General features: G+C 36.7%; 1 protein-coding gene across 1 annotated transcript in view; it reads left to right on the forward strand.

Moving 5' to 3' along the window:
• Positions 1-19,419, forward strand: part of FBXL2 (F-box and leucine-rich repeat protein 2) — a gene marked incomplete at its 5' end in the record, with an annotated part of 41,107 nt that overhangs the window by 7,229 nt on the left and 14,459 nt on the right. Inside the window, 7 exons of the mRNA XM_009587850.1 lie at positions 9,662-9,716; positions 11,240-11,314; positions 14,800-14,894; positions 18,023-18,091; positions 18,178-18,273; positions 18,580-18,706; positions 18,900-18,974. Of these exons, the coding sequence (XP_009586145.1) occupies positions 9,662-9,716; positions 11,240-11,314; positions 14,800-14,894; positions 18,023-18,091; positions 18,178-18,273; positions 18,580-18,706; positions 18,900-18,974 (592 nt within the window). The remainder of the gene's footprint in view (positions 1-9,661; positions 9,717-11,239; positions 11,315-14,799; positions 14,895-18,022; positions 18,092-18,177; positions 18,274-18,579; positions 18,707-18,899; positions 18,975-19,419) is intronic.

The raw sequence follows: 19,419 nt of genomic DNA on the forward strand, positions 1-19,419 counted from the left end.
AAACTGTAGTCTTATTTAAACTTAATCTCTTGATTAACAAATTATCAAAGCCAAATGTTCGGAAGTATCAGTGATATAAAGAAGTCATGCTTTTTATATGGAGCTTTGGGAGGCAGTGGAGGAAATGTTGTTCTTCCTCATTTCCATGCTAAAAGTGCCATAAAAACATAAAGGCAATTCAAAAGATACTCTAAGTCCCTACAAAAAAAAAACCAAACCCCACAACCTCATTTTGTTAAATATTGATGCTAGATGGTTTAAATAACAATACCAAATACTTTTTTTTTTTGTCTGTAACTCTTGGAAGTATATACAGAAGAGGTGAGCTTTCTGATCTGTGTCTTCCTAATGAAGACACAGGCATTAGGAGAGAAATCTTTAGTTCAAGGTCATGCTCCAAGCCAGTAGCAAAGCTACAGGTTGGATCAAGTCTACCAAATCCTAGTTCAGCAAGTAACCAAAGTTTCTATAAACTTTGTCTGTAGCGATCATGGTTTATGGAGCATCCCTAGGCTGCATACCACCAGGGCATCATGTTATTTTTCCACATCTCTACCTAGCCACTAGCGTGCAGGGTGGGTATGGTTGATTTTTGGCTGTTTGGTGCCCAAACTGTGTAATCCCTTCACTTGTGGGAAAAGACAGATAGTTGGAATGGCCAGCAGGTTGGATTGAGACTGTGGGCTGCAAGTTAAACCACTCTGAACTAATCATTAGGCTAACTGCTTTTATTTAGCAAGATGTGTTATAGTTGCCAAATTTGTACTTCATAAAATCACTTCATAAAAATAAAATTTATATTCAAAATAATATAGAATAGCTGAGGTTGGAAGCGAGCTCTGGAGATCATCTAGTTGCGTAGACGTGGCGCTTAGGGACATGGTTTAGTGGTGGACTTGGCAGTGTTAGATTTGCGGTTGGACTCGATGATCTTAAAGGTCTTTTCCAGCCTAAATGATTCTATGATTCTAACTCCCCTGCTGAAAGCAGGGTGAGCTAGAGCAGGGTTGTTCTTGGCATTGTCCAGTTGAGTTTTGAATATCTCAAAGCATAGAGACTTGATAAACTCTCTAGTCAACCGGTCCGGTGTTTGACAGCACTCCCAGAAAAAAAAAAAGTTTTTCTTTTGTTTAAGTGGAATTTCTTGTATTTTAGTTTGTGTCCATTGCCTCTTTTCTGTCACTGGACACTACTAAGAAGTCTGTCATCTTCACTCACTCCCATCAGATATTTATACACACTGATAAGATCCCCCCCAAACCTTCTCTTTTGAGGCATGTTCACTAGGATCCCCAGGTCCTTTTCTTGAAAGCTGCTTTTGAGTCAGGCAGCCCTCAGCCTGTGGGTGCATGGGTGCATGAGGTGTCTTCCCCAGGCTGTGCCTTCTTTTGTGAATTTCTGTCTGCCCATAAGTAGTAGTTAATTTCTCGTTTATCAAATGCTTTTCTGTAGATTAGAAATCTTTAGCTGAGCCTCATTTTTCTTTACAGAATTCTGTCTACTAGTTGGTGCCTCAAAAAAAACCAAAACAAAACACAAAAAACCAAAAACCACCCCTGCAAAAAAAGCCTATGTGCTAGATAAGAGCATCTATAGCTAAAACTTTGACAAAAATCCTGCTAACGAAACTAGAGTCATATGAGCTGCAACATGCAGGGTCCTAGAAATTACAGAACATTGTAGCCGATGCAGCACTTACAAGAAGTGATTAAACTGGACAGTCCATAGGGCTTTTAAAGTTAGAAATCTGGATCATCCCCTTCTACAAATATTCCAATTTTAGAAAGGCATGAAGGATGTTGTGGAGATGTTGATGTGCATGAAGGATGAGTGTGGGGCTGTTGGGAATCCTCTTAGCTTGTTACCACATAATTTCTAGGTAAAGCACATGACTTGCATCATCCTTTTGTTTCAAAGATAGTATTTGGTCTTTAATGAATATTGTCTTGGGAAGGGAGAAAGGTGATTTTTATTTAAAAAAAAAAAAAAAAGACAGAAAACTCGTGGCAAAGAAAGGATTCTGAAACTTTCTACTTCAGCTTCCCTTTTAGAAGCAGTGCAGTGAGATTTCTAACCAGTATTATTAAAGACTTAATGATGTTAAATATTAAGATTCTTTTCTAATAACAGTTTTTACAGTTTTTCTGCTTGAGAGTCTCGTGTCTTGCTATTACATGAATCAGGATAACCAATGCAATGGGGCGATTGCACAAAATTGTTAGGTCAACAGCCATTTTGAGTGAAACAGAGCTAAGTAAGGATGCTGAAACTGATGGTAGCACAGATCTGACCTTGTGTGAAACATTAGATAAAATCTGTTTCATGGGTTGAGCTTTTCTTGGACGCTTACTATATGTAAGTTTTGTGTTCGAGTCTTTAACTTGATTTCTAAAGGGTTATAAAAATATGACCTTTTAAGTTGCATTACTCATCCATAATATCCAAGTAAATAACAGTCAAAGATGCAGCAGGGATGCATTCATGTGCTGTCTTCCATATTGCATTTTCAGACCAAAGTTACTCTATAATTTGCATAATGTAGTTGTATCTGTTAGCTACATAATTAACACTGCAAAAGAAATTGCCACATAAGTAGTTGCTGTATTCTGTATATTTGATGGTAAATTAAACAGAACTGGGCCTTCTTGAATTTATCATTGGGCATTTTCTTTCAGATACTAAGAGAATTATGTACTGAAAATGTTGCAGTTGTGTTACATATGGTCGTACTTAACGAATAAGTAAAATTTATTTTTTTAAGGAGCGAGTAATATGATCCACTTGTCTTGCAAGAAATGTATAGGCCATAAAAAGTTAGATGCTGTCCTGTAACTATAAAATGAATCCAGCAGAGCTGATTATTTGTAGAAAAAGCTGACTTCTGTTTCAACTGAAAATAGATGTTAGGCATCCTATGGACAGCCTGTTCTTTTGCAATTGTTAATACTTACATAAGGATTGTGTAACAATAATCATCTTGGCAAAAGAAAAGGTTTGGCTTGTAAAGAAATGTTTTTTGGTGCCCAGTTTGTTATTGAAAGACTTGCTGTGTAGATCTACTGAGCAAGGCATCTTAGCCTGGGTAGTTTACAAGTGAAAATTGCAGGGGTAAAAGTTCCTGGAAAGTTTCGGAGTGTCTCACACAGGTTCTAGTTCACGTGCTTTTCTTCACAAAGTAGCACATCCCTAGTAAAAAGGGATTTGTTTTAATAATTGACCTGAAAGGTCAAGCATTAAATGAGTCAGTGGATGTGTACTTCATGTAGAAATTGGCGTTTGTCAGCCTTTTGTGACATGCTACTGAAAACAAGCATGACAGAAATAAGCTAAAAGATACTTTTTTTTTAAAGTAGAAAATAGTCAGACTCTTCAAGCTTTTAATACACCTTACCATTTACTTTTCCAAGACAGGTATTATTATGGGGTTTTATTGAATAAGATACTACTGGAATTTACCAATGGAGCAGGTTCCTACCTGCAAAGTTGGTGAAGGTTAGAACACTACCAACACTAGCATTGTTAATTTAATCATATAGATATAAATTTATGCATGCAAAATTCTACCTTTACTGATTATGGCTATAAATTATTCAGCTTACATGTGTGTTTTCTAGCCTGCATGTTTTTATTGTAGTGTTTGTATGTACTGCTGGACTACAGTTATTGGTGACATGCCTCATATCTCAGTAGGGTGTTTAGTAAAATGGAGGAAGAAGGGAGAAGAGAAACATATATATATATATGTTATATAAAGAATTGTAATAATGTTTGGTATTTATTGAATATGACATTTTAGGAGAAAGACAAGACGGCTTCTGTGGTGGTTGCAAGACTTTATGACTGTGTGTGTTCAAACGTGATTAGTAGTGAACTGAGAGTGGCTGATGCTCTTTTCCCCTGTCGCTCATTAACTGGGCATACTTGGTCATTCTTCCATAAAATTCTGAGAAAAACCTGCTAAAAGAGGAAAATAAAATCTGTAAAAGCTGTACTTTGCCTCTCTGTGATACTTTTTCACGTGTGTAGGCTTTAATCTTTCATACTGCATTTACATCCAAATAGCATGTAAAGGACTTTCATGAGAGCAGGTTTGCTATGCAAGGAATCGTGCAAATCAATAACGAAGTCCCATCCTTAAGAAGTTTGCAGTCTAAAATGAGGAAGACGTGACAAATTTGTCAAAAGCTTGTTTTGTAACAACTGGATGGTGTGGTAAAGTTGAAAGGATCGTCTGAGCAGATTATCTAGATGATGTGCCTTCAGTCAGGCATTTCTCATCCTTATTATTTTGATTTTCATTTTGATACAGTTTGTCATCATTCTTTATGTACAAAAACACTATAAATTTAGAAGACGTGAAAAATAGAAGTTCTGAAATAGAATTCCATTCTCAAGTCAGTTGTTAAAAAAACCCCTAAATTATGTTATTGCTGAAGTTTTTTGGAAATTATCGGGCATTTCTGTCATACCAAATTTTGGGGGTTGGGCCAAAAATTCTGGGAAGTCACAGTATGTGTGTGTGGTATTTACGTATGCATTTTGTTATCCACTTTTTATCAATCCATATAGTATTGTGTCAAAATACTTAAAATGAGTAGTTGCCAGTCCGTTACTGCAAAAGCTTATTCCTTATGTGATTGAATTGGGAAGAGCCTTACAAAGGCGAGGGAGAAGCAGTTTGACTCTTGCACAGTTTGATATCTCACTCTGTAGGTGGTACACTGTACAGTGTTGGGGTTTTCAGAAATAGCTGTTTCTTTCCATGGCTCCAAAGGGAGGGAAGCAAAATATTAGGAGTCAGCCATCTCTGTGTTTGGAAAGACTCAGGACAGTCTGTTTATAGCACATGGGAATAATGAAGCATGTGTGGAAATATATGGGAAGATGATAGAGATTGTAGATCATCACTTCTTGTAGTTGCCTGGAACATATATATTGCAGTGAAAATGCCTTAAAAAGGCGACTTAGGCCCTCTTATGCTGAGTTTTGGTGAGTTTTGGGTGTCAGGAAAATTCCAGAAGACTGAAAGAATATGAATCCTGACTGTAACACTTTTAACTAGGCAAGGGAGAGATGACCGGAAAACTCAGCCTCGTCTTCAGTGTGCAATGGAAAAACTCACCATAGATTTGTTTGATAGAAAATTGAGAGGGAGGAATATAACTTGACAGTTGTTGTGGTTTTGTGGAAAGTAAGTGATTGGACACTATCATTCTTTGAGATTAAACAATCAGTTGGCTTTACCAACCAAAATTACATGTTTCTACTCAGGCATTTGACTTTAACATTTGACCTTTTCATTTTAAAAGTAGTGCTCTGTGTGTGCAGTATATCAGTACATGTTAAAGGGACTTGGGATTGGTTAACAGCTGTTGCAGCAATTGACATGTAGGCCCAATCCTAATATCATTCTTCTTTTTTTTTTTTTTTTTGTTTGTTTTGTTTTAATGTAATGTTTTGGAAATCACTGCTTCAGAAGTCACTGGAGATAAAAGTTACAGATTACACAAAAACAACTGTAATGGGGCTGTTTAGCCTGGAGAAGAGGAGGCTGAGGGGAGACCTCATCGCGCTCTACAACTCCCTGAAAGGAGGTTGTAGCGAGGTGGGGGTTGGTCTCTTCTCCCAAGTAACAAGCGATAGGACGAGAGGAAATGGCCTCAAGTTGCGCCAAGGGAGGTTTAGACTGGACATTAGGAAAAACTTCTTCACTGAAAGAGTGGTCAGGCCTTGGAACAGGCTGCCCGGGGAAGTGGTGGAGTCGCCATCCCTGGAAGTATTTAAAAGACGTGTAGATGAGGCGCTGAGGGACATGGTTTAGTGCGCATGGTGGTGTTGGGTTAACGGTTGGACTCGATGATCTTAGAGGTCTTTTCCAACCTTAATGATTCTATGATTCTACTGTGAAGACAAGGCACTCCTAAGGAAGTCTGAATAACATGGTAAATTGGGGTGTGTTCAAACAAGATCAATTTTACAGATTAATTTTACGTGGATAGATATACAGGACTAAGGAACGCTGCAGAAAGAGCTGTGGCCTGGAGTGTGTACTCCCAGAAGAGGATGTGAGGGTGAAATGGGTAGGATACTGTAAGATTCTTGTCTGATGCTGTGTCAGAAAGGCTGTTACAGTAGCCTGAAATGGCTCTGAAAATGGGGGTAGTGAAATCGTACTTCATGTCTGTGTACAGCTTTGTTCATACTAATAAATTTTTTTAATGCTGCACATGCTACTGATGTCTACATTTGAAGAAACATGCTGGAAAAATGAAGAATGTGCAGAGAAAATGAGATTTAAAGAACTAAAGTGAAAAGATTGTTAAAAAGAAGAATTAAAGATGACATGATAAGTGGCTTTGAAACTCGATGAGGAGAAAGTACTAACTGCTAAAGCACTCTTTAATTAGGTGAAGAAAAGTAGAAAAAACCCATAAAGCTGGAAGTCAGACATTCACCTTGGAAATAAGGCAAACATTTTAACAGAGTGATTAACCAATGGAACAAACTACCAGAGAAAGTGGTGATTTTCCATGTCTTGAAGTCTTTCAAATCAAGAATAGATCCTTTTCTGGAAGTTAGGCTTTAGCCAGATACAAGTTTACCATAAAGGAATTGAACTGTGAGCTCGTACAAGCCTTTGTGCCTTTGGCATGAAGCTCATGCGTGCTGCAGGTACTGTTAGCATTGAAAGATTTCCGAGGCCAAACTCATGAGGCATGTGTCCAGAGTGGTATATGCCTAGGGATGAGAAGTCTTGAAGAGCTCTGATTATTGGTAAGCAGATTCTCCGTCTTGAGCTCGATACAGGATAACTATGGAAAATTTAATAGCCTGAGATACAAGAAATCAGAATAGATGACCCTAAGGTTTATTATGGATCTATTAACTTAATTTCCAGTTTCCCTGTACGAATCCATGCCAAAGATTTAAGTGGAAGTTAATCCTGCTGCTGGCTGCATTAGCTTCCTTCAACGTAGCTATGGTCGTAGAGGACAGAAGTGCGATACAACCATCAGCTGCCCTACTTGGTAGTTTTTTCCACTTTTTAAAATTACAAATGCCTGCTGACATAGTCCTTCACCCTAAGCGTCAGACAATGTCAGTGTCTGACACTGACAGATGACTGACAATGTCAGTGTTGCCATCTCCATCTCAGTTTGTTGGTTGCGTTTAAAGTCTCTTAAAGACTTTAAAGTCTTCTAAAGACTTTAAATGACTTTAAACCTTAGAGTCTTGTGTCTTGTTGGCTAGCTTCCCTGACTGATAAGTATTTGCTAGTAGTTCTGCGGGACTGCAAGCAGAGAAGCAAGTATATGTTAGTAGTTTGCATGTAAGACTGTACTATAGAGGGTAAATAAATAGAAAAGTGTGGAAAAAATGTTTTCAAGCAAGTTGGCAAAATGACTCTTAGGAATTGTAAAAGAATTTACTGGTATCTCTTACCTGTCATAGCATTTAACTGAATAATAATAATTCTGATCATGCTGGGTTATAATGCATCTTAATCTTGTTACCTGTTTTGATAGGGACAGTTTGGGCCACCTTGCAAGAAAATTACTTTTTTAGGACAAAAATAAAAAACTAAAAGCGTCATGAATGTTTACATTTACTAAAATATTTCTCCTTTTAACATAGAATGACCACTTTTAGTTTTTGACTTTTTAAAAAGTCACTTCATACAGAACGGAACAAAAATAAATACATCTGTTCTGCATTTGGTTTTAATTTACTTTTTTAACAGAAATCACGCATCAACATTAATCTCATGACAGCAATAAACAATAAAACAGGAAGACAGACTGCCAGACAACTCAGAATAGTGGGGGCATATAAAATACCCTTTCTTCAACATCTTACAATTCCTTCTGTTATTTCTTACTTTCAGTAGAACTTGATACATCATTTCCAAAGCATGTCACATTCTTCATTTAGGCAAGAGTATTGTCATGAAATGGTTTGTCACAACCCTTCCTTTCTTTGTTACAAATAATGTAGAAATCTGTCTTTTGTGCTCCAGCTTCTGTAAATCTAAGGTAACCCTCTGATTCCCTGGTACTATGAGGAAGCTTCTAAAAGCCAAGAAGCTTTTGCAGCTCTCTAGCATAATCTCCACACTCTCATCTTCTGTCATTTGCCTCATGGCGGGGGGGGAAAGGTGACTTCAGAAGAGGGGTCATGGCGGGTCATTGGTATAAATTCTGCTCTTAAAAGAGAGAGGATGTTTTCAGTGCTCATCTGAACAGTCCAGCAATCTTGCTGAGCCCATTAAGTATGTACTTTGTGCATAAAACACTGCTAAGTTTCTTAAAGAGGGCAGACTTAAGAATGGATGTTCAAATGACAGAATAGATGCTATCAAAATAAATGTTATCAACATGGTTGTCTAAATTGTTACATAGCTTCTGAGAACGTCTGCCCTTCTGTTTGCATGACTAATAGTTTTTTGAAAAAATGTGTTACTGTATAGTGAAACAGGGAAAGTGTTTTCATGTGGTAATGAAATATTGGAAAACTAATATCTGAAGTGATCATGTTAAACATCCAGAAGGCTGTTATGTTTAAGAAGTTTAAGAACTTCCATTACATTTTTTGACTCTTACCCCAGCTAAAAATCACAGCGCTTAAGATGTAGGCATCCATTTCGAGCTCTAGTGTCAGATTTCCACTTGGAAAATAGTAACCAGAATTTTACGTTATTAAATTCAGCATCTCTTACCAGTTGTGTTTGCTTCTTGGTGTTAACATCTCACTACAACATGAAGTTGTTATTATTACTCTTTATTGTTTTGATGACTGAAAAAGTTCATTGGCGAGCAGGTAACAGTTTATAAGTGAATTACAGTAACATCTTTAATATATTTCATATCTTTCATTCTCAGTAATAGAAAATGATTTTGGAATAGGACCTATATTTTATGCTTAAGCTAATGATTTTTTTTCGCCAAGAACATCCTTTAAACCAATGCCATTGTTGTTTGGAAATGGCAGTTAGCAAAATTCATTTTGACAGTGAAAAATTTCTTTCAGGAAACTACTAAGAGTTGGCAGCCTTGAGGAATTGGTTCCATGATCAGAATAGTAATGCTAAATTTTCAATTGTAGTTGTTTCTTGTAGAGTAAATTTAAAAAAAAAAAAAAATACTGTGTTAGACTTGGTAGTCACTGTGAAACCCCTTTAGAAATTAGGGTCATCATTGTTTGTGTTAGTACTTAGATTCTTGGACTTGTATTTATCTATGTGTTGATTTCCATTTCTTACTCCAGCCTCTGAAATCTTCACCTGTATTTGTGTAAGTTATTTCTGTAATTGTAGCACAATTAAAGGTATATAAGCTAGTTTCTCTGAATTAAAAAGAAGAAAACAGAATTTGTTATGATTCATACATGTTTGGGTAGTAAGGAAGAGGAAACAGAAGATAGATTTTCAGAAGAAGCACCTGCTGGTTCTAATATGTTGGTGTTGACTGTCTTTAGATGATAGCTATGATATTATTCCTTAAGGCTCAATACGCAAAATAATTTGGTAAAACACTCATATTACATTTAACTTGCTTCTTGTGTAACTGGTATATTTCCACAGAACTACAGAACTGTGAATCCATGTATTAGTCTGAATTTAAAATAAAATATTTTAATTGTTGTTCTTTTCCTTTTTTCCTAGAATATTTTCTTTCTTGGACATAGTTACTTTGTGTCGATGTGCACAAGTTTCCAAGGTATGTATTTCTGTTGGGATTTTTTGTTGTTCTTTGGGATGCTGTTCTCTTAAATACGTGCAAATCGTGGGCTTTAGGGCAATCTGCTTCCTGTTTAAAAAAAATGCAATGGTTCTCTCAGTCTTTTTGTTTATTAAAACAAATAAACAGTGGGTCCAGTTTTGCATTCAGATGTGGAATTAGTTGCTATGTACTGGACTTCTGTTTAAAGGCTATGGAAAAGATACCCAGTTGTGTATGCTCTATATCTGGAGAAAGGATTAAGCCTGGTTTGGCATGGTGGCATTTGCTTTTTATAAAGCATGTGGCTGTATAACACCATTTTTCAGACGCATTTTCTGCTTAAAATTCCATGTAGTTCGGTTAATGTGCACCATGTGTCTAAGAAGTACATCCATCGTTTGCTTGCCAAGTACAAAAGGTGTTAAGTAGATGGACTACTAGTAGAGGAAAAAGGCAGACAGAAGATAATAGAGAAAGCATGCTAAGTAAGCTTTTACGTTTAGCTCGTCTTGATTTTTTTTCTTGAATTGAATTGAATAATATTCTGTTCCTACATCAACTGTGTACAATGAAGTGTATTCTTATACAACATGAATGAACTTTATTTCATGCTTTTCTTCCTTCTTTAAATGAGGATTGGGTTTTGTGTTTGTTTTTTCTTTTTAATTGGGGTTTTCTGTGTGTTTGTTTTAATGTATAATTAAGTGTCTAACTATTTCATTCCTACTCGTATCACCCTGGCCTCAGCTTCAGTAAGTTTTGCGAGTCAACTAACATCAGGTTTTGTTAGAACCTTCAGCTACAGCCTAGAAACAGTGGAAGAAAACCAAAGAGATGAATAAGTTGTATTTTTCTCTCAGAACTACCTGTCAGTTGAATGCGGTATTCTTTTTTCCGTTTTTCTGAGTATATCTGTGTTTCTCTGGCTTTTTTGTTTTGTTTTGAACAACTATTGCTTTGACAGGGAAGGACAAATTCTCAAACACGTACATGTAACTTAGCACGTGTAAAGGAAAGGCCTGATCCTAACATTGGAAAGTCAGCAGTTTTCTGAGAGGTTTCTGTTCCTCTCAGAATAGTAACTAGTGAGGTTGAGGAACTGTGGTTTTATTGGAAGGAATCTCATCTGCAGCTACTTTTCTCCATACAGATCTAGCAAAAGTAACTTTTACTAGACAAATTTACAAAAGCTTTTTTAAAAATGGAGGGATAAATCTTGCTGTGTCCGTGGACATACTTTACGTTTAATTTCTTACTTTCCTGCATGTTTTGTGGGCATAAGTGAGCCTTTGAAGTGTAATCCATTTAGGAGACTTGAGATTCATTTCCACAATTTCTGTGTCTTTAACTAGTTGATATTGTATGACTACTAATATCTACAATTATATTTAAAAAAAAAAAAAAGCTACCTGAAATTGTATATTTTGTTATATTTGAGTTTGTTATATTTGAATTGCTGAGAGGCAAATGAAAGGAGCAGGCAGTGGAGGTAATAAATAAACTGTATTTGTTTTCTGTAGGCATGGAATGTTTTAGCTCTGGATGGAAGCAATTGGCAAAGAATAGACCTCTTTAACTTTCAAACGGATATAGAGGTTAGTGTCTTTGGGTTTTTTTCATTCCTATGGTGATGGTTAAGAGCATCGCCCATTTTGAGTATCCCATAGACTGTGCTTGTGTTCACACGTTTTAAAGGCTAAAGTTCAAGATACTACTACTGTGAAAGGAGCAAATGGAAAAAGAACTCTGTATTTGACTTTTTTTACACTGGATATTTCAATTTTGGTTGCCAGCTATGTATCAGATAATTTGTAGGTATCATATACATACAGGGCTTTAGAAATTCAAAGCTGCTCGTTTCCATAAAATAAAGGTATAAAAGGTGCCTCTGGATGGAGTGAGATCCCCCGAATCACTTTCACGATCTAGAGGATAATTTTGTTGGTAGTCCTGTGTCTCTCTGTGAGGGTGCCATCTAGTGCTGAAAGCTCTTTGGACACTTGGCTATAGGACTTGGAGATTGAAACAATAAAATTCTGAACAACTTTTCTTACCGCTGACTTGCCTAGATTTGATTTGGTTTGTATCTGATTACCATCTTATGAACATTTGTTTTATAAGATTTGAATCTTGCCTGAAATGCAGGTACATGTGGATTAAAGTTCTTTTCAGCATATAATGAAAGGATTAGGGCAGCCTTGTCTTCCATAAGAAAAACATGCGTGCATTAATGCTATCACAGATGTGCATAATAAAATAAAATATGACATCTGAAAATGAAGACAAAAATCCATGGGGAAATACAATTCCTTAATTGAATCTGAACTGGTTTATTATTTGTTGTTTGATGATACAAATATAAATTCAGAATACAATAATGAATTTGCTTCTGGATTTTATATTTTAGCTTCTTAGTTGCATGAGTAAAATCCAGATGGGTTTCATTTGGTATATTTTGCTAACCGTGGTTCAAACTGTTCCTAAAGCCTTACAGTAATATATAGGGTAAATTTTTTTCACCGTTCTTTTAAAATTTTATTGCCAACTCCTCTGCTATACTGATGTTAAACATGAGGATCTTACAGAGGTAGAAGAAAGATTTTTGGCATCTGCCTCTTTCTAAATGTGTCTAAGAAGACTTGGAGCTTTAATGTAATCTTTTCAGTTGCCTTTAAAAAAGCTTGTGTTTCTTACTTGCTAAGAAATAATAAAGAAAACCCCACAGGTCTGTGGTCCTTCTGCTCGTTAGCCTTTTCTGTGTCTGAAACCTTTCTGCTATTTAGAAACACAGTATTGGATTTTTATGTTTTTGATATGTTTGTCTTACGTTTGTACCTAGTGGTGTTGCCCTTTGAGACACTGTTTGTAGCATGGGATTCAGGAGAAGGAATGAAATTAAGTTATGATCCTCTTCTGCTATAAGAAGATATTGTGGTTTGGAGCAATTCAGTTACTTCAGTATGTTGTATTTAAGTAAATTTGTAATGTAAACCCCTTAAATTAATTTATAAGAGTATATTAAACCAGCAATTATTACATAAAGTAGTTTTGAATGCGATATACTTTCACATTCAGTGTCTAAGAACTCTGTTTTTTCTTCAGCTGTTTTAGTAACACTTTTTTTTGCCTATAGATTTAGGACAGGTAAAAGCTGCTAGTTTATTTGGCAACTTTTTGCTCAGTTGGACGTTGTACTGTTTGGTGATGTTTCACATAGCATGAAGCAGTATTTGATCTGAGAATATCAAATAATGAAAAATCAGGTTTTGGTGTGAAATTTTCTGTATTTAAGACCTCGTGGTAGAGAATAAAGTGAGAAAAAAAAATTAAAGAAAAAATGTTTCTTTTCTATCACAAAGATGTGTGAAGAACTTGAAGTTAAATGTGCCTTAGGATTTCTTGGTATGTGGAACCAAATGTAAGCTGGGATAATTTGAAAAACTAGTTTTTTGAGTGTCATTGAAGTATTCAAACAGCTAAACACATTTAAATGCATTTAAGTTGTCTTTTTGAATATACTGTTTGTTGGGTTTTTTTATGTGCTTAAAGAAATAAATGGGTTTGGGAAAACTTACTGTTTCTGTTTTCTTTGACTAATGCATTGGGGTTTGGCTTTTTTCTGCAATGTAGATTGAACTTGCATTGAAGATTTATCCTTACAGTAAGGGTATTTGGCCCCTACTGAGAAATAATTCTGACTAATCGGAAAGATTTAAAAAATACATCATTTTGTTTGTATAATGATTTTCAGTTTGTTTGTTTGTTTTGGTGTAAATTCTTCTGAGAGATAATGTAAACAATGTTACTTATGGACTAAGAAACAAGCTCTGATAAGCAAATATTTTCACATAGTGCTAGCCAGGACTTTGGTATTAGAGGTGAACAACAAAATGTAAGAAACATTTTACTGTTTCAGTAATTGTTACCATCCTGCATAGAGAGGAAAACAAACAAACAAAAAACTCCACTGACCTGTAATTTTATAAGTATTCCTTCTTTAAAAAGAGAGAGAAAGAGAAGAAAATAAAAGGTGGTGTTAGGTGTATTAGGGTATTAGTCCTGTTTGTTAAATGGTCAACATTGATTTCTTTTACCTTACGTCCCTAAAATTAGACACAATGTGATGTCTAGTCAGTTTTTGCAGTGGCCACCTGCTTTCTGCTGTCTTATCTTGGTTTTCCTACCAAAAAAAAAAAGTTTTAAAAAAAAAAGTGTATTTTAATTGTAGTTTAAATAACATTTTTCCATAATGCTACTTTCAGATTGAATATTAGAAGTACTGTGCCATTCTGCTTACTCCTAATGTATAGCAAAATGCCCTTTCAGGATGTAAATAAAAGGCATTTTGTAGCAAATGTGGGGTCAAGTAGGAAGTTTTGTTTATAAGCTGTGCTTCAGCTTTTGACAAATAATGAAGCATAAAGTCTGTAAGCTTCACAGTGTGAGAAGTTCTTTGGCATTCCCAAGTGTTAGGCACCCAAATATATATGACATTGGAGACGGGCAGGTGGGCTCTGGCAAATCTTCTGGAGGCAACTGAAGTGGCTGCTCCCACCAAGGTGTTCAGCACATTTCAGTTGCAGAGGTAACCATCCCTATGGCAGGGACTGTAAAACTGGACTTGCCAGAGGCTGTAGTTCAGTGTGACGTACTAGCCTAAGCACATCTTCATGGGCAATTTAAACTTACATGCTGTAATAGTAACTGTGATCCTTGAGGAACGACCATGCTTCCCATTCCACCTCTGGGGCAGTTCTTCAGGTTCTCTACACATCTGACAAAACTTCAAGATCATTTTAGCAGTCTTAGTGGGTAGGTTTTGCTGAGACAAAAAATTGAGCCATGTGTGATAGACTGAAAAAAAAGGAAGAGGAAATGAAAGGTTGAATTGAATAGCACTTCAGTGTGAGTGAAGATTCTGAACAGGTAACTGTTTTTTCTTAAAGCAGCAAAAGAAATTCAAAGAGGTGTAGTTCTGGTGGGATATAGCTGGGGCTGGTTTTCACTCCCGGCATTTTTAACTTGCTTAGAATGTTATGTCAGAATAAAACTCAAAAATCTTCCTTTTATTTGGTTTAAGGGTCGTGTTGTGGAAAATATATCGAAAAGGTGTGGTGGGTTCCTGAGACAACTTAGTCTGAGAGGATGTCTTGGTGTTGGAGACTCCTCTTTAAAGTAAGTAAAGTCCGAGATTGAGACATCACTTATTTCCTAATGTCTGGACCAAAAGCAATTATTGTTACATTGGTTTGGATTTCTAAGTACTGACTAATGACCAAAATGGGATACTTAAATAAGGACTAAGTACCTTAATAATGACTAAATGAGACGTCAGTTTGAGATCAAAGTATAGCTACTGTTATTTTCTGGAAATGAACTAAGAAATGAGAACTGTGCTTTTCAGAAATGTGTCTTTTTCTTTCATTAGTATTATGTTGATATCTCTCAATTTTTGAGCCGTTAAAATGTTTTCAGATCTATACTCTGGCATCCTACAATATTAATTTCATCAAGATTGGTAGTCGGTCAGTTTGTAGTTTATCTTCTTGTCTGGACAAGAGGTGACCCTAGCAATGAGAGGAGGAATAAAGACTGACACTATTGAGTGCCTACAAAGTTGGGAAAGGCCTGGGATTCTCTTCTTGCTCTAATATGAGAACAGGCAGGCAACAAGAACATCTCGGGAGTCTCTCAATAGAGACAGTGGCCCTTCTTTACACAGTATATAAATTGAACTGTGCAATTTGTTCCCAGAAGATAGTTTGAATCCATATAAGCTTTTTCTATATGCAAACTGTTTAGCCAGATTCCTCTGTGGATATATTTCTCTGAGTATTTAAACCCAAAGATCCTACCTCCAGTTGAAGGGTCCCTAAGCTACAAGTATTTCAGGGCTTGAAGAATATTTGGAGGAAGCCTCAGGGTATGGCTTTTTGCAGTTATACTTTCCTCCACTGTCACAGGAGACTGGGCTGGATGGTGTTCAGACTGACGTAGTGTAGCCATTCTTAAGTGGAAGATAAAAGCACAAAGATTTTTGTTAAGCGGTGGGCATTAAGATAGTGTCGTGTGACCTTTAGCTCTTTCTAAAATGTGTAACTAAGTGCAATTCACTGAGTAAATTCATCCAGCAACTAGTTAAGCAATAGATTGCTTTAGTAACCCAAATGGGCATGCTAGCTTTAGACCCGAAGATTTCCCCAGAGCTTTCCTTGCCTGTAGGACATCTCCCTAACTGCTCCCTGGTGTCTTGCCACCTTCAGGCAGTCTTGCCTCCTCAGGGGAAAGTGCATATTATTACCATCTTCCAAATTACTGGCAACTGCTGTCAAAAAGAGGTAACCCCAACCAGAGTTAACTTTCTGCAGTACTCCTCCAAGTTCCCAGAGCGTTCATGCCAGCAGTCCCTGTGCCCTCAGTAGGGAAGGCAATAGCAGAAGTGGAGGAGAGAGGGAAGGCAGGCTCAGAGAGAAGTAGCAACTACCATGGGGAGGAGGTAATGGGGAAAGCAATGAGAAGGGTGTAGAAATTAAGAGTCGGGACAATAGGTAACAGTTTTCCCCCCAGTAACTCCATTTTCACATTTGGTTTAGGCTCCCAGCTGTGCTTTTCAGAACACTGAGGCTAGGGGACTGCAGTGGGGGTTGTGAGTAGGACCAAAAATCCTAAGTGGGCTCAGGTATTAGTAGCATGTGAGAAGAGGGGGAGGGCTGGGGATGGGATACTTTTAAATAATTACATATTTGGTAAACAGGTACTTAGAATAGCAGTTCAGTGTGTAGCATGTGTACATTGTCATGCTAGCAGGTAATAGGACAGGCTTAGCTGAGATCAGCTACCAGTGTGTTACCAGTATTCACACATGCATCTGTAACAACTAACTGGTGCAGATGGTGGTGTCTAAGACACTTCAGGAAAGAAGATGGATCATCTCTGAAATAGAAGCAGGTTATATTGAAATTACCAATTGAAGGATAAATGCATGAGCTTTAAGACTTTCAAAATGTTAGCATGAGAAAGGTGGCATTAATTTTCAGATACTTGTTCTGAAAGTGACTTTTTCTATCAGGCTTTTTGTGTTGAGTTGTTTCCAGATCCATTAGTTTTGTGGGTGATACTAATTTCTCTATTTATCCTTCTTCTACATCAACATTTGTTCAAAAATAGCCAATTATCGAAGTAGGTATTGACTATGTAAGTACTGGGTGTTTGTGGCAGCTCTGTCAGGACATGCCCCATGCTTGAATCTCGGAGGCAAAATTTGCTGTTCCTGCAAGTTATTACAGAGTGTAGCGTCTTTCCAAGTGATTTGAAGAGTGTCTCGATTGTAAATCTCCCTCCAGTACATGAATTTTGGAATAGCTGTTTTGAGAATTCAAGTGGAAACTCTCACCAGTATAACTGCTTGCTGGGTTTTTTTCCATTGTTTTCAATCCACACTGGAGAGCCAGGAAGTTGTTACCAGCTGAGTGTGTAGTCGGATCTCTTAACCACGGCAAGCCTCCAGACAAAACTGTTTTTGTGTGTTTCCTCCACCCCTGCCAATAAAATCCGTGCAGTTGGAGGAAACATGGGCATAAAAACAGTGTTCTGAAATGCAATGCAGCTGTAAATATTACTCTGCAGAGATGAAAAGAAAGTTTATGTATTTCTTCTGGTTAATTAGGATAATAATACATACAGGCTTTTAGCAGTATTATAGATCCAGTCATCCTTAGAGTTCATATCCAGTAGTGCACACAGATGCATTTTAATTTTTAAAATCATAAATAACTAATTTGCAACCCACAGGGCTTTCCATTAGTCGTCCAATAGGCTTAGGTCCCACTTCTGTATTGTGCAAGGTACATTCCTTTTCATTTGATGTGGGAGCGAGCTCCTTAATAAGACCTACAAAGGCTTCAGTAATGAGATGTGCAAAAACTCTCCCCAGTAGCTTAATAATTAACTGATGTGATATTTAAACCTTTCTGTTTATGCCCTTAATGTTTTTAGTTAAGGCATTTGAAGCAAGTCAGTTCTGGCTTACATGTGACAGAAATAAACACCTTGCTCAAGTGGTATTTGAGAGAGAAACAATACTTGGTTTCAGGAGTTACCTAAAACAGAAACTTGAAGTAGCAAAAGGAAAAAGCAACCACTGAGACAGATGTGTTTGAGATGTACTTTGTAATTACTCTGTGGCTTGAAGAATTAAGCTTTTTGACTGAGGTGGAAGGAGGTAGGGGACAGAGCGCACTCTAGTGACTGTATTACAACTTGTGACATTATATTAATTCTCCAGCTTTTTGTTGCTGTTTTAGGACGTTTGCACAGAACTGTAGAAACATCGAACACTTAAATCTAAATGGGTGCACAAAAATCACTGACAGGTAAGTCAAAAGGGTTTTTTGTTTGATGGGGAAATTTGGAAAAAGAAGTAGCTGAAGGTATTTTTAGTGTGTCTGCTGTTTTGCAGCACGTGTTACAGTCTTAGCAGATTCTGTTCCAAGCTGAAACATCTGGATCTGACATCTTGCGTAGCAATCACAAACAGCTCTTTGAAAGGCTTAAGGTAAGAAGATTCAGTGTTTTGTGTTAAAGAAAAGCATTTAAAGAGCTGTTCATCTTTAATAAAGTTAAAAAAATCAGTGCTGACCCTTAATACTGTATATCAGCACTGACTATATCCTATATCTAGCACTTCTTGGGTGTAGACTATGGTGTTTGTGTGTGGTCTTTTCTCATGACTTTTCTGTGGAGGCCTGGCATAGTCCACTGGCTATCATTAATTTCTAACAGTGTGTTTAATTTGGGTTTCCCATTGTTATGACTATTTGAAGGCTGGATTTAACTTTATGTATTTTTTTAATTCTCCCAGTGAGGGTTGCAGAAATCTGGAACATTTGAATCTTTCCTGGTGTGATCAGATTACGAAGGATGGTATTGAAGCACTGGTGAAAGGGTGTAGTGGACTAAAAGCTCTATTTCTTAGAGGTTGCACACAGGTACATAACTGCTTGGGTGATCCTTTAGGAATGAAATTTTATTTTGGGTTTTTGAAATCTCCATGAATTAAAAAATACCAGTTTTGTTATAGTCTTTTGTTCAATATTACAAGATGTGTACATTCTTTGGGCTGCTTTGCTATGCTTTTAATTTCTTGTTTCTTTTCCTATGTCCGATTTAATTGCTAAATAGTTAGAAGATGAAGCATTGAAACACATTCAAAATCACTGTCATGAACTTGTAATCCTGAATTTGCAATCCTGTACAGTAAGTATTTGAAGCTTGAAAAGGTACATTCTCTAAGAATCATAAACCATTTTTGAATGCTAATGAATTGATCTTCTACACGCTTAAATAATTCAAATAGTACCTCTGCAGTTTACAGAATTTTGTGTGGAATAGAGGTCTTAAATGAGCTGGCTGTTTCTACAGCTGAGTGTGGATTTGGAGTGTTGGGTTATTTTTTTCCCCTCATTACATCTTTTAACTGTAGCAAGCTCTAGAGTAAGAATTAACTGTATTCATTCAAATCTCATGAACTGTGTGTGTGCTAAACCATGCAGTTTTACAGATGTAGTTCTTGTTCTCTCATCCATTAAGATCAAACATTTTGGTCCATTCATAATTTTAAGGTTTCTAATTGAGCAGAAGCTATATTCTGGGCTACATAATTGAGAGTAAAATGTAATGGCATCGTAACTGAAGATGATTC

This window comes from Fulmarus glacialis, unplaced genomic scaffold (genome assembly GCF_000690835.1).
Source record: "Fulmarus glacialis isolate BGI_N327 unplaced genomic scaffold, ASM69083v1 scaffold10111, whole genome shotgun sequence".
Taxonomy (NCBI): Eukaryota; Metazoa; Chordata; class Aves; order Procellariiformes; family Procellariidae; genus Fulmarus; species Fulmarus glacialis.